The sequence below is a fragment of the Lagenorhynchus albirostris genome, chromosome 17 (assembly GCF_949774975.1).
Source record: "Lagenorhynchus albirostris chromosome 17, mLagAlb1.1, whole genome shotgun sequence".
Lineage (NCBI taxonomy): Eukaryota > Metazoa > Chordata > Mammalia > Artiodactyla > Delphinidae > Lagenorhynchus > Lagenorhynchus albirostris.
The window spans coordinates 12,630,736-12,646,711 of record NC_083111.1 but is presented as its reverse complement, the minus strand read 5'-3'; the positions used below and the strand labels follow the sequence as shown (position 1 = coordinate 12,646,711).

Sequence of the window (15,976 nt, the reverse complement as noted above, 5' to 3'; positions counted from 1 at the left end):
AAGTGAAGAGAACAGAACACTAAATCAGCCTCAGAAGATGTATTTATCCCAACATAGCCACTCCTTGCTGTGTAACCCCAGCCTGACCACTGAACCTCGCTGGGCCTTCCTTTTCTCATCTGTATATGGAAATATTACTGATCACTGGCTCATTGTGAGAATTAATCAAGGGACATAATGTGTTCTAAAACATATTGCAAAATGCAGCATGTGACAAAGAGTAGCAATATTATTATTAAATATAGCTATCCACCAATGTGCCCAGTGTTCTCCAAATTGATGACCGATAATGCTCAGACAACGTGTCAGTGTTTCTAAAGGTTTCAATGCAATGATATAAGTGATAAGATTTCTCCATTTAACCTCACAGGAATCTGCAGCTCATAAAGCTGTGAAGGCACTTCAGTCGGTGTACGGCATACAGTATCGATACGGGCCTGCTTCCAGCACACTGTGTAAGTTTCCTATGGATGCTGTGTCAGAATCATCTCTCGAACCAATAACCTGTGTAATGACCTCCCTCAAAAAAACCCAGAAAATGTGTTCCCCCCTAAAGTGAAATTTTTGACTACCAAATTAGCCAAGGAAGATGGAGGGAGTTTATGTCTGATTAGTTTTACCCTGCTTGACAGAAATCACTGTACCAATTGAAAAAATCCTAAGCAGAGAATATTCTAAGCATGTAGTAAAGACTACAAGGTTGAATGGAGATCTTATGACAGTGCAAAGTACCAAAACGGGCTCCTTAAGCAGTTGTAACTGCTGCAAAGGTAGAAATGGGCCTTGAGAAGATAATGTAATGTTTGAGCCCTTGAAGGAGCTTCCCTTTTATCCCTTCCTTCTACCATTCTTGTTATGAAATTCTGTTTCTTACATAACACCTTCAACTGAATTTCCCCTTGAAAGGTAATTAAAATATTTCTTATTTCATATGAAATAAAGAGCAACCAGGTATATGGAAAGAACTTGGACAAAGAACCAGGAGAAATGGATTCTAGTCTTAATTCTGCCACTAGTTAGATGTAATCCTGACAAAGATATTAGTCCTGGGCTTCAGTTTCCATAACTGTTAAATGAGGAATTGGACTAGATCATTTCTCATGGCCTTTCAAACTCTAAAATTCATTGACTATATGACTTGAAAAATCTAGTGAGAAATCATATATTTCCGAATGTCTAGCGGCGTTCCGGGAGCTTGCCGTGATCGTATGGTGGTTAGTACTCTGTGAATCTCTACGCATGCATATGAAGGTATATACACACATTATATATGTATGTATACATAGTGACATCTGATTATACTTTTTAGTGAGGTAGCAAACTTCTCCTTGATTTCTTTAATTTACCCATCATTATATTCCTAACCACTCACTTTCTTCAGCCTTCAGCAGAAATGCTTGGTTTGTTAATTAACACTGTTTATCATATAAGCTTATCCTAGTAATGGTAATGTCTTAAGTATCAGAGGTCTTTTCTTAAGTTCATGATCATTGGTCTAATGCTGACCTTTTTACAACTGTTTTTTAATAGAGCCACCTTGAAAGGGGAAATGTAGTATTTTTAAAAATCACATTACCAGTTAATGCCAACAGAATATAGATTAAAAACCTAAAAACATTAAGTTTTTAAAATTTTACTCTCAGTCCACCTTTTCAGCTTGGTATCAAGGCACAGTCACAGTATTATATTTACCAAGAACAACCTGTTACCATAGAAATGAGGCTGTCATATCACTATGATGTAAGTGTTGGCAAATATTGTCTTTGACTTTGGCTACTATGACTACTATTTGCAGTTCCAGTGAATCTAACTCAGAGCGACAATGAAACCACAGCCTACCTTCTGTCTCCAACTGAAGCAAAAGGGGGGCCTGGGAAACAGCAGTCATTTAATTGCCATCGTCACATAATTCTATCTCTAACTGGCAAGAATAGCATTAAAAAGTGGTATCTTTGAGTGGGAAATTTTTTAAATAATAAAATGGTGTTATGTCAGGCTGGATAATATATATTTCAGGGAGAAAAGTATAGAAAGAGTCTTCTATGAAAATCCATTCATTTATTAATTAATTATTAAAAGCATGTTAGGCTAAAAACTGCATACTAGACACTTTGGGGTGAAAAGATGCCCAACAATAACATCTAATATATCCTGAGCACATTATTCAATTTTTGCAACGACCCTATGCAGTAAGTATTATGATCCCTTTTTCAAAGGGGAGACTGAGGCACAGAGAGTCACGGCAGGTGCTGGGATCAGATATAGCCCAAGCCCTAAAGCACCTGCACTTTCAACTCTGTGCTGAAAAGCTGGAGCATGTAAGGTCATAGGAGCCAGAAGGCGAGACTTACCAGAATGGATTGTCAGCTAAGTTAAATGCTGCTGAGAGGTTGACCATGAGGTCTGAGGGGAAAGAAAAACAAAAAAAGGAGATTAGGCCTGCTGTCATTGGTGACCTTCAAGAACAAAGGTTTCACAGCCTGGTAGAGGCAAGAACCAGACCGAAAGTGGTTGAGGATACAGAAGCAACATACATAGGTTCTCTTTTGAGTTCTAAACCAAAAGGAAGAAGAAAAAGAAGATGGTATATAATAGGATCATGAGAAGGAAGTGCTACAGGAAAGCAGTGCTTGGACATTTCGGTGTCCAAAATGCAAGATGCAAGGTGGGGTTGGGGGGAGGTTTACTAAGGAAACAGGGTCCTAGAGAAGACAACAAAAAATGGGATCTAAACCACACCAAGTGTAAAAGACGAGCAGCATTTCTTCCTGAGCTCGAAGGAGAAAAGTCAGGATTGCGATGTAAGCAGAGGAGGTGATGGGCTAACTACCCACGATGAGTATGGGGACAGTGGTAAAGTGAGGGGCAGGACCAGAAGAGAATGCGAAAGGTTCACGTAAGCGAAGGTCTAGAAAAAGGAGCCCAGAGCACCACTGGTAATGGAGAAGCACCACAGAGATTAGCACGAATTTCCAACAAACACTTTCTCCACCTACCTTGTGAGGGAGAAGACAGAGAAACTGGACTAGGGGTTGAGAATTAGCAAAACAAAAGCTGAAAAGGACTAGACAAAGGGTCTGGTGAGAAATTCAGTGGAGTAATTAACCATGCCCAGCTAGAGAGTTCAATGAAATTATAAGAAGCCCAGGGGAAGTCTGGAAACTGTAATAAGTAAAGGCAAAGAACAAGTTCATCAGGAGTGAAAAAATAGGGCGAGAAGAAGAAAAGAGGTTTTCTGGGATCCGAATTTCAATATTCTAGACCTTAGAAAAGGAGAAGAACTGAGTGAGAAGAAAAAAAGTCCACAGTGTGATTATGTTTATTGGTGAATAAAGTGAAGGTGGAGAGAAATGATATTGGAGTTGCAGCTAAGAAATTGAGGTCATCATACTAGAAAAGCATTACTACTTAGACTAGCTCCTCAAAGAACGAAGTTTCCATAACTGGCAGAGGCAAGAACCAGACTGAAGGTGGCTGGGATGATTTATGATGATAGCAGGTATGATTTGTAAGTTCCATGCTCAGGAACTCAGCTTAAATGGCTCTTGTTGAAAGGGTATTTCATTGGAAGGATTTAGTATGGCTTAGTAAGCAAGTACTATATATACATTTTGAAAATTATTCAGACTCTTTAGTGAAGCTGACTTTTTTTTTTTTTTTTAACTTTTAGATGTGAGCTCTGGTAGCTCAATGGATTGGGCCTACAAAAATGGAATACCCTACACATTTGCTTTTGAACTACGTGACACTGGGCATTTTGGCTTTTTACTCCCAGAGATGCTCATCAAACCCACCTGTACAGAAACCATGCTGGCTGTGAAGAATATCACAATGCACCTACTAAGGAAGTGTCCCTGAGATGCCCCAAGAGGCAAGTCAACCTCCAGAGAGAGCTGGTTCTGCACAAGAGCTGCTTGGCAGTGGGTGCAAATTGTTTTTAAAGAGAAGGGCGATTACTGAGAGGGAACTTATCTGGGGACTTGAAAAGGACCTTCTCATGCAATTCAACTCTCTGTGGCAATAAAAAAAATGGTGGAAAAAAAATTAGAGTATAACCTAGTTTGTTGTAAGAGAAGGCATCCATTTTCTGCCCCTTTAGAGTCTTATTTGATTAAGCAGGGAGGGGAGATTTTCTAGTTCTTTGGCCTCAAGAAATGTACAAATTGAGGATTCCACTTCAATAAATCTCATGTTCTCAATTAAGATCCAGGCTACTGGGACTTCCTTGGTGGTGCAGTGGTTAAGAATCCGCCTGCCAATGCAGGGAACACGGGTTTGAGCCCTGGTCAGGGAAGATCCCACATGCCGCAGAGCAACTAAGCCCGTGCGCCACAACAAAGAGTAGCGCTCTAGAGCCCGCGAAGCCACCGCACGCAATGAGAAGCCCGCGCACCGCAACAAAGAGTAGCCCCCGCTGCCGCACCTAGCAGCAACAAAGACCCAACACAGCCAAAAATAAATAAAATTAAAATATTTTTTAATTTTATAAAAAGATCTAGGCTACTAATGGTGTTTACTCGCTTGGTTTCCATGTAAAATGAATATTTTTGGAATGGAAAGAACTATATTTCTTAATATAATAAATATACAACTTAATAAGACCTCAGATTATTCACATCATCCCCTGGCATTAGTGCACCAAACACCTATAAAAATGTAACATGGAAGAGCACTTCTATTTATACTTTGAGAACGCCACTTAAAAAAAAAAAAAGAGGAAGAGCCACACAGTGTTAAGAGCTTTATACTTATTAACAATCTCACCAATTCCTGAAATACTATGAGGTGGATACTATTTTTCAGATGAAGAAACTGAGGTTTAAAAAGGTGATATAGACTCCCATTTCCAGGAATATGACAGGATGAGTAACTGGACTGCTAGAAATAACTAAAATTTCAGGACAAAACATAACTTTTTAAAGTCATCTTTAAAACATCGGACAACGAAGTAAGGAAATCCCAGGCCAGGCACTGAGTGAAGGCAGGGTCCTAGAAAGGTAAGAGATACTCTGTTATCCCAAGAGCATCTGTCAAATCAGCTAAGTGCAGACTGATTTTCACAGCATTTTGGAGAACAGGCATGGGAACAAAGCCCAACACTAAGTAGTCCAAGGTGGGAAGTCTAACAGAAGGTTCTCCTCCTCCCAGAATTCTGGGATTCCAAAGTGCTAATCCTTCAGCGTCAGGGCAAACTGCAAATAAACCCCCATACTACCTCCAAAGGACCACAAGGAAAACTGACCATTTCAGATTTTGGCAAGAGTAGAGAGGGGAGAAATTGCCACTGAGAATTTGGAACCACAAGTCAGCCCTCACCCAGGTTTGTGGCACAAATTCAGATTACCTAGATGGTCTGATAAACCTCTAGCCAAGAATTTAATTCTGATTAATCCCAGGTTGGTTATACCGTCTAAGTATTTGGTAGAAGCAAATCCTCTCAGAGGATTTATCTGACCAAAACACTTCATGAACACCAGGATAAAGAGATGAGCCTAAAAAGTTCCAGAAAGAAAAAGAAACGATCACAAGGAAATGAGGACCAGAGTAGCGTGAAACTTCTCAACAGCACCACTGAAGCTTGAAGATGATGGAGAAATGCCTTTAGAGGTCTGAGGAAAAATTCTGTCCTAAAAATCAATACCCAGCAAAACAATCAATGAAATGTTAGGATAGAATATAGACATTTTCATAAAACTGAGGTCCTAGATATTTACCTTTCTCTGGAAACTCCTGAAGGATATGCTCTACCAAAATGAGGGCGTAAACTAAGAGAAAGCTGTAGAACCCCAGGAAACAGGAAATTCAACATAGAAGAAAGGAATGAAAAAAATCTCAAGATAAAGAATCTGAAAAAGAATAGATATATAACTAAATCACTTTGCTCTACACTTGAAACACAACACTAAATTAACGATACCTCAGTTTAAAAATAAATAAAATTATAATTTATCTCTCCATTAAAAAAAAACTCAAGATAATGGTGAAGGAAAAAGTCCCACTAACAGCATATGCCAGGTTTAGAGAACAACTAACTTGAAATAGGAGGAAGAAAACTAAAGACTTTAGATGAAGTTCTCCGAAATAAATATGAAACAGAACACTTAAACACACTCAAGGCAATTTACCTATATCAAAAATTTAAGGATGAGTTAGTAATAAAAGCATAGAAACCAAACAAACCAAAAAGCATAAAAATTTAAAAAGGCAATTGTTAAGTCTGGTGAAAACAATGAGTTATACAAGAGAAGAAATATAGCCTACTATGTGACTTACCTATAAATAATATGTATATAGTTAAAATGTCAGCCCTAAATACTGATTTAACCAAAAACTGTGATGTACATATGAGAAGGATAGAAAGAAGTAAATGTATGTGAGAGGAGGGGGGTATAGAGTTATATCCTCATCTGCCATAATAAGTCAATAAACATCTAAAACCAAAAAAAAAAAAAAAAGCAGTATCTGTATGTTATTTCAAAATAAGAAAGTAAGTACTAGAAGACCTAATTTTAATGATTAAGAATTACTGGCTAATGAGAGGGACCCGGGAGTGAGGAAGGATGGAGCAGGGGACTGCTGCTTTTAATATAAGCCGAGTCATATTATTTGACTGTTTTTTAATTATGAAAAATATCATGGAGTATATTCCTTTTAAAAAACTCCCAACTACTCACCACCACCACCCAATCTTTTTGATGTTTATAAAATGTACATTGTTTCAATTAAAAAATCAAAATTAAATTTAAAAGATTAAATAAGATTATCTGTGGAACGCATAGCATAGAACCTATAGTAGACAACCAGGAAATATTAGTTTTGTCTGTGTTTTACAAATCTAATTTATCTTATAGTCCCAGTTATGTATTTGCAGGAATGGATCTCATGGAGGTTTGAGGCTTAGTCCTGCTAAGGGATACTACACCTGGAAATTTAAACTTCAATTCATCCCATCTGGCAGTAAATGCTCAAAAATGATCTGGGTTTGGGGGTTGTTTTATACTACTTATTTCTACCCACAGAACAGGCGAAGGCCAAAGTGTCCAGAAACAACCAGGAGGGCCAGAGACTTATGAAGACCACCAAGAATGGGAAGAGGCTGCTTCTCAAAGGACGTGGCAAAGATGCACACAATCAGCTAGAGTCATCTGGCGGCCTTCATGGACCCCTGAGGAAACTTTTCCCTTGACTGGGAGTGTGCTGTGTGGCCCCTGCTCTGTTAGCTGTCTGTGTCCAGATCCTTTGCTCCTGTCTATTGATGCCTTTCCAAACATCATCACTCCTGTAGCAATCAAACAGAGTCAGCTCTTGAATATTCAGGGAGAAAAAAAGAATTTACAGATAATCCCCAAAATTCATTTTTCATTGTATTTTAAATTTCTACCTATTCTATACCCTCTGCAATAACATCTGTTAGCAAGTTAATATCAAGAACATAAATTTTATTATTTATCCCTGCCCTTCACATAGCATAGGTGCTAAAGGTAATTTTTCAAGTGAAAACAAGGGCAACAGAAAATATAGACTCTGAATGATCCACAAACTAGATGGGTATATATTTTATTATCCACAGAGATTCAAGATGAAATTTTGCCTTGATGAACCTCATGTAAATTCTTTTCAGTGCTTATTCTCACATTTCAGTAACACTATATTTTACAGCTCAAGTTCTATAAGTGGGTATTTTAATATTTATAGGCTGTTTTCATTCTTAATCTCTTTAAGCTACAAAACATACTGTTGGGTGATTTATGTTCAAGGCACTCTACTAGGTGCTGTGTATGAGGAGGTGCTGGAGACAAAATGTGTTAGATTTATGTCTATACTTGCTTAGGAATGTAAAAGTTAACTTCAAACTAAAAACGGCACCTGCATTTTTAAAAATAGTTTGACGAGATACATCCCTCATCCCTCACTTTTATTAACAGTAATTTTGTAAATTCTGGCTATGCTGAGTTGTAGCTCTCAGCTTGGCTTTAGTGAGTGTTTTCATTTCCAAGTTCTGCCAAAACAGAGCATCACAAATTGGGTGGCTTAAAATGACAGAAATCTGTTGTCTCACAGTTCTAAGAGGATAGCAGTCCCAAATCAAGGTGTCAGCAGAGCCATGCTCCCTCTGAAACCTGAAGGAGAATCCTTCCTTGCCTCTTCTTAGTTTCTGGTTGGTTGCCAGAGATCATCAGTGTTCCTTGGTTTACAGCTACTTAACTTCAAACTCAGCCTTCCTCTCACATGGCCTTCTCCCTGTATGCGTCTGTGTCGTCACATGGTGGTCTTCTTATAAGGCCACCAGTCATATTGGATTGGGGACCCACCCTACTTCAGTATGACCTCAACTGGTTCCATCTGCAGTGACCCTAGTTCCATTAATAAGGTTGCATTCCAAAGTACTGGGGGAGTTAAAACTTCAACATATCTTTTGGGGGGGGAGGCAAAACTCACCCTAGAACAGTGAATAAATATCCTGAGATACTGTTGTTAATGAGTCTGTTTACAGAGCCAAAAAGTGGTGAATCTTGGGAATTCCCTGGTGGCGTAGTGGTTAGGATTCCGGGCTTTCACTGCTGCAGCCCAGGTTCAATTCCCTGGTAAGGGAACTGGGTGATGCAGCCAAAGAATTAAAAAAAAAAGTGGTGAATCTTGCTTGAGTTTAATCTGTTGTTCTCAAGGCTGTCAGGGAATAGATGCAAATAAAACATATTTTTTAAGTTCTAACGCTCCCAATGAGATTGTTTTTAATAGACTATTAATGGAAATAGAATGATCCACTATTTATAGTTTAATTTTTTAAATACTAAAATTATAATTCAAATGATGATTTACTTTTCTTAACATGGGAAATTTGTTCATTTTAGGTAGGGTTGTATATTACCTTAGTTCCCGATAATGATTTAGGGCTGCTGCATCATAAAATGTATTTACAACTAAGTTATACTAGATCAAATTTAATTGATTAAATCAGAATTCTGTGCAATGTTAATTAAAGTATGCTGTAGATTAAGCAAAGTAATTACCTGAGCGACTGCATTTAATGGAATATTTTTATGAATCAGAATCCTGCATAATAAACCTGAAAACAGCTACACTGAATACATTTCACAAAACAAACTGCAATGAGAACTGCTAAGACATTTGAACAATGCACATGAAAATAAAGGCAACTTGAAGTTCTTCTAAAGCAGACTCTTAGTTCTTCATTTCCAATGTGCCACCAATCCCCCCACCATGTTTTTGCAGTTATGACTTTTAGGACTACCTCCTCTTTCCCCAGTGGATGCCCTATGGGAGTTTCTGCCCTGGGCATCCATGCTTGTTCTAACAGCCCAGGCTTGGGAAGAGAAGCATATCAAATAACTCAAGATGTTACAGCGTATAAACTCTGGAGTACTATTCACCTTATAATTTATGAGTTCACCTAAGAGGATAGCTTCCCACAAAACACTGAAACAGTGTTCTAAGTTTTAAACTGACCCAAGAGTAAATGCTTCTCCAGTTGGCAAGAATTAAAAGGTAACAGGAACACCCAGCCCCTCCATGAAAATGAGCCAGCAATTCAGCGTACATGCTCTGGAGGAAATAATTTGAAACAACCAAATGACTGGTGTTAGGTTCAGTTACTGAATTTCTATTACAGCTATACTTCTGGCAGAAGTACAGATCCCTGCTATCCTAGGTAGAATTCTTCAGTAATTTAAAGATGTATTCAATATTGTAAGGGAGGCTATGTGATATCTGCTCAGCAGAAATTGTGTTGCTGGCTGTATTCAGATTCAACTGTCTATCTAAAGTAATATTGGTCTGAAATCTTGTGTAAGGTTTTCATTTGGTAGAGCAGCAGACACGAATAGACACTTTAATGGCTTTGTGCCAGGGTCAACAGAATTTCATAAAAGAATGAATATTTGAAGTAAGTGTCACTGCACCTGGCACCAACTATCATGGGAGATACATGAGGATCCCAAAGAGATAGCACTGAGCTAACCAGGAATGTCCAAGAATCAATCAATTTTTTGTGACAATAATAGTAACTCTGAATTACTGTTAATTACAGAAATAATTCTGTACTGGGAACTTGAAATCAAATTAATTTTTTTTAGACTCATGAATACTAGCCTTTAGTTTTCCTTTAAAATGCTTGGGGGGTCTGTTCCTTTTATCATCTTTAGCTAAGCTGCTTTTACATAGACGACTTTGAGTCACAGTCAACATTTCAACCACAGATCGTATAGCAATCTGCATATTTTTTTAACCAATTAAGTATTCCAAGTATTTTTTAAGTATCACTACTAAAAGTGTTTCTCTTATGCCTAGATCCATTCCCCTTCTTTTAAGGGCAAAAGAGAACTCTAGATTCGCCTGTCTTAATCTCATTTCTCTGCCTCCCTCCAGGATGAGTTCTTCCTTGGTAGACCAGTTCTTGTGTTCTTAAGCTTTTGCGATGGGGAATTGGGAAGAAAGGACAGGAAAGCAGAAGCGGAGCAGAAGCCTCTTTAGACAAATGGGGACTTTCCCAGGGACTTTGAAGGCAGCAGGTACAGGGCAGCTGCACTTTGTAGGATGATGGATAGAAGAGTAAAGAAGGAATTTTAAGAATCATTGAAGATTATATATGGCTTTTGGGGTATTCAAAAAGACTTTGAGGGCTTCCCTGGTGGCACAGTGGTTGGGAGCCTGCCTGCCAATGCAGGGGACACGGGTTCGTGCCCCGGTCCGGGAAGATCCCACATGCCGTGGAGCGGCTGGGCCCGTGAGCCATGGCTGCTGAGCCTGCGCGTCTGGAGCCTGTGCTCCGCAATGGGAGAGGCCACCACAGTGAGAGGCCCGCATACCGCAAAAAAAAAAAAAAAAAAAAAAAAAAAGATTTTGAAATTACTGGGCCATATTCATTTGAATATATGAATATACATTATTTGAGAATGAACCATTTGGATCCTAGTTTTATAAACATTAAACCGTACCGGCTGTTTATTATAATTTTTGTGTGGCTAGCACCTTAGAATGCCCTTGCCATGTCCAGGGAATATGAAGTCTTAAGAATCCTGTCTTCCCAAGATGGAGCCCAGAAATAAGCCCGATATCATTTACAGAATACAAGCATGTGACTTAGGCTGCCCTAATAATAATTCAGTTACATAAGATAAGCTCTCGAGATCTGTTTACCACATCATGGCTACAGTTAACAATACTGGATTATACACTTAAAAATGTGTTCAGGGTAGATCTCATATGTTCATAACAATATTTTTTTAAAAATCCATATAGGAAATTTTTTTAAAATAAAAAGCAGAAGTGAGCAACTTGCAGAAGGAGGTACCACACAGAATCCATACGGTGGCAAAAACAGCAGCCAACCAGATGAAACTAAGATACACTCACCCCTATGTTCATAGCAGCATTATTCACAAGAGCCGAGACACGGAAACAAAGGAGGAATGGATAAAGAAGATGTGGTACATATATATGCAATGGAATATTACTCAGCTATAAAAAAGAATGAGATAATGCCATTTGCAGCAACATGGATGGACCTAGAGATTTTCATACCGAATGAAGTAAGTCAGACAAAGACGAATATCATATGATATCACTTATATGTGGAATCTAAAATGTAACACAAATGAACTTATCTATGAATCAGAAACAGACTCACAGACATAGAAAACAGACTTGTGGTTGCCATGGGGGAGGGAGGGTGGGGGAGGGATGGATTGGGAGTTTGGGCTTAGCAGGTGCAAACTATTATATATACAATGGATAAACAACAAGGTCCTACTTACAGCCCAGGGAACCATATTCAATATCCTGTAATAAACCATAATGGAAAAGAATATGAAAAAGAATATATATATATATATATATATATAGGGACTTCCCTGGTGGCACAGTGGTTAAGAATCCACCTGCCAATGCAGGCGACATGAGTTTGAGCCCTGGTCTCGGAAGATCCACGTGCCACGGAGCCACTAAGCCCATGGGCCACAACTACTGAGCCTGCTCTCCAGAGCCCACGTGCCACAACTACTGAAGCCTGCTCACCTAGAGCCCGTACTCCACAACAAAGAGAAGCCACTGCAACGAAGAGTAGCCCCTGCTCGCCGCAACTAAAGAAGGCGCACACACAGCCACAAAGACCCAATGCCACCAAAATAAATAAATAAACTTATTTTTAAAAAGTTTAGGTGGAAAATATGTGGGATTATTAAATTAAAATTTTAAAAAAGAACATGTATATATAACTGAATCACTCTGCTATACAGCAGAAATTAACACATTGTAAGTCAATTATACTTCAATAAATTAAAAAAAAAAAGGAGCCAAACTCATGCTGCAGAAACAGCAGTGGGGGGCAGGGGTAACAGCAGTGAAGGCCGTGGTTAAGTTCTGCAGGCCTGTTCTGCAGCCTGTAGTTGGACGTCATCCCCAGCCTCTTAGCTTCGAGCTGGTTCTCCCCTAAATATTTACATAATAAACTCCTTTCCTATTTAATCAGCCAGCACCAATTTCTGATGCCACACAAAATGTTTTGTGAAAACTCTTTTGGGGTAACCTATGAGAAGAATGGCTCCGTTTTCCGAAGTTACTCTGCTTTTATATTTAGCCCAGGCATTATTTGCCACATAATGTTACTTGTAGATTTTGATTAGTGGCTTTTAGTTCAAAGTTAGACTGTGTTTCCAAAATATTAATGAAAATGCCACGAGTAAACCATGGAATAAGTTGTCTTCAAAATTCCAAATGTAATGGCTCTCGTAAAGAGAGGGCCCAATGAGACAAGAGGTTTGGCTTTATATTTAGAAAAGAGTAAAGATTCTGATTAGCAGTCCAGGGTCTCTAAGTCATACTCCAGAGGAGTCCTCCTTTAATTTTTACCTGTACGATAGGGATAACAAGACCGGTATTACAGGTGTATTGTGAAGAACCTGAGCCCCACATCATTCATACCAAGAAACATTCTCTAAATTTTACAAATATGTAAGAATATAAGCTAGGAGATGCAGGCAAATTTTTTACTAGGCCAAGGGGCAAAGGAAAGGGGAGGGGTGGTGGATACTAATCTAATCAAAGCTTGCAGAGATCTTCTTTGATTATGGGTAAATCATCATTAGGATTCCACCGTGATCTACTTTTATCACAATCAAGATACTGGACACCTTGTTTAACGAAAGGAAATTCTTTTTTTCTATAGCACACTGTTGACAAAATAAGTCAACTTAGAAGAAAAATATTCCAGTAACTATCTCATCTAAAAGGAGGAGGAAATTATTCAAGTATAGGCTTTGATGGGAAGAAATCTCCCTATTTGGTACTCCTGGGGTAATAAAGATTTTATTCTTGAAAGCCTAAACTAACAAGACTAAAATAGTTACTGGATACATTTACCATTCTGCATATATGACAAATAAGCAATGTGCCAGAGAAAATCCATGTCCAAAGGAATTGGTGTGTTTAACCCAAAGGTTTATTGAGCAACTACTCTGTGCCTCCTGACAAGGTGATTCACAAGCAAAATCATAAAGAAGGTACAAAGTCGTCATCAATGTCTTCTCTCTTGGCAACTTCTCTGTCTCCTCTGGATACCCAGCTCCCTCTGCTGCCTCCCACTGCTCAGGAAATCCCACTATCACCATCACTATCCCCAGCTGAAGCACCCATCTCTGGCCTGCCTTTCCAGTTAGGTCTCAACCTCTAGATTTCTCTCCACTCCTTTTCCTAACAAGACTGACCTCTCTGGTGTGTCCTGGAAGGAAGTCCTCTTATCTGTCTTTTGGAGGGTTATTAGCTCCAGCTACCATGACAAAATACCACAGACTGGGGCTTCCCTGGTGGCACAGTGGTTGAGAGCCCGCCTGCCGATGTAAGGGACACGGGTTTGTGCCCCGGTCCGGGAAGATCCCACATGCCATGGAGCAGCTGGGCCCATGAGCCATGGTCACTGAGCCTGCACGTCCGGAGCCTGTGCTCCGCAACGGGAGAGGCCACAACAGTGAGAGGCCCACGTACCGCCAAAAAAAAAACAAAAACAAAAACAAAACCACAGACTGGGTGACTTAAAATTCATTTTCTCACAGATCCGGAGGCTGGAAGCCCAAGATCAAGGTTCCTGGCTTGCAAACAGCTACCTTGCCTTTCTTTGGTGCATGGTATGGGGTGGGGGAGAGAGGCAGAGAGAGCAAGCTCTCTGGTGTCACTTTTCATAAGGACACAAATCCTATTGGATCAGGGCCACACTCTTGTGAACTTATTTAACCTTAACTGCTTCCTCAGGGTCTCCATCTCCAAATACCTCCACAGTGGGGGTTTGGGCTTCAACATGAATTTGTAGGGAGTGGAGACATACAAATATTCAGTCCATAACAGACAGGAAACGGTTAACTCAAACACAACACATGATGAAAGGATTTCAACCCTCTGCACAGAATGCACCTTCTGGCAGGGAAACCATGGGAAAGAATTTCTAACAATTCAGGAGGGTAAGTACAGCCTGCACTTACCACATGCTCCTGTGTCTACCCGACTCCACTGGGTGCAAAGCACACTCTCATCCGGTTTGCAGTTGTTTTACTGTTCCTGCTTCTTCAGCGTGGGTCATGAATATGCAGTAAACCCCTCCACTGGTGGCAGGGCATGTGGTCACACACTGCATCCCCAGACCTTCAGGCCACGGGCCATTTCTGGTCCTGAACCATGCCAGGGTTTCAAGTCCGCAAATAAAAAGGAGGACACCCTCTCCCCTGGTCTGGAAGTACACCATACAGCCATGCCTGGATTGTATTCCAAATTTTCTAAATCATTTATGCTTGTGCATACACAGCAAGACACACAAACTTCCATATTCTTGACCTCTAAGTTTTTCCTTCTATATTTACCTGCCTTTGGGGGAATTAAATTACATTATATTACTGTGTAGTAGATGCAGATGGTATTTAGAAATCTTAAAGGTGGGAGAGGGTACCCGGCTGGCAGCCTCAGCCCAGATCTCTCGGCGCTGCAACCCGCCCTTGTCTCAGTCTCTGTGGCCCCAAGCACGGTGGAGGCAGCAGAGCTGTGGGCCACTGTATCTGGAGCAGAAAAATTATTATGCCTGCGTTCCCTTGGGACTCATTAGAAATTGGACAGTGACATCTTCTGGGATTTAGGCTGCTATGTGCAGACTGGTGCCTAAAATGGAAGTAGATATTAATGGAGAGTCCAGAAGTCCCCGGCCAGCCTGCCCTTGCCCGTGGCTGAGGTGAGCTCCCGGGAAAGGCAGAGGCGGAGAAGCCCCGCTGTTCCAGCTCTCAGTGCTCGCCGATGCGCCGGACTGTCAGGCTACCAGATTCTCCACGTGGACTCTATCTGGCTGACTCCACAACTAGTGAGGAACTCCCGAAGTTAGCCCAGAAGTGCACCGGAGGTAAAGAGAGTAAGGGAGAAGCCGTGCCTTCCTTGCGCTCGGAACAGCTGGATGCAGGACTTGCGTATTCCTCTCATTTGTATAAAACCAGAAGTAGGTACTACCTGCAGTAGGAGATTCCAGCTGTCAATGGCAGGAGGCGAAGGCGGATGCCCAGCCCAGGAGACAAGTGCACTAAATCTTTACCTTATGAACCTTAAAAAGGCCCTCCATGGGCCTCTGCCTCTTTGTCTTCTTAAAGGTAAGAGAGCTCACTCCAAATCTCTGGACTATCTCAATCTAGATAAAATGAACATCAAGGAGCCACTGACACAGAAGCGCTACAGTACCAGCTTCAACACTTAACCCTCAGAGGGGACCGTGTGTTTGCTAAGAATACGTGAGTGACTTACAGAGAGTGTAAACCAGTTTAGGTCAGACTACGCTTGGCTTGAAAATTCCACTGTTGTACTCTGTACGGGACTGTTTATGTTATAGATGGTTAAATCAACTAAGTGTTCCTGGAACATAAAAATTGGATCAAATTTTGAATACAGGAATGAAATCACAGGTACTTGAGGTAAAATCATTCTAGAGCACGCAACT

The 15,976-nt window shown here is 40.2% G+C and overlaps 1 protein-coding gene and 1 pseudogene across 1 annotated transcript in view; both read left to right on the top strand.

Moving 5' to 3' along the window:
• CPA6 (carboxypeptidase A6) overlaps positions 1–3,858 on the top strand; it is a 260,891-nt gene extending 257,033 nt beyond the window's left edge. Inside the window, exons 10-11 of the mRNA XM_060128192.1 lie at positions 371–455; positions 3,671–3,858. Of these exons, the coding sequence (XP_059984175.1) occupies positions 371–455; positions 3,671–3,858 (273 nt within the window). The remainder of the gene's footprint in view (positions 1–370; positions 456–3,670) is intronic.
• An 11,303-nt stretch (positions 3,859–15,161) lies between these two features.
• Positions 15,162–15,774, top strand: LOC132508418 (macrophage immunometabolism regulator-like; annotated as a pseudogene).
• The last annotated feature ends 202 nt before the right edge of the window (positions 15,775–15,976 follow it).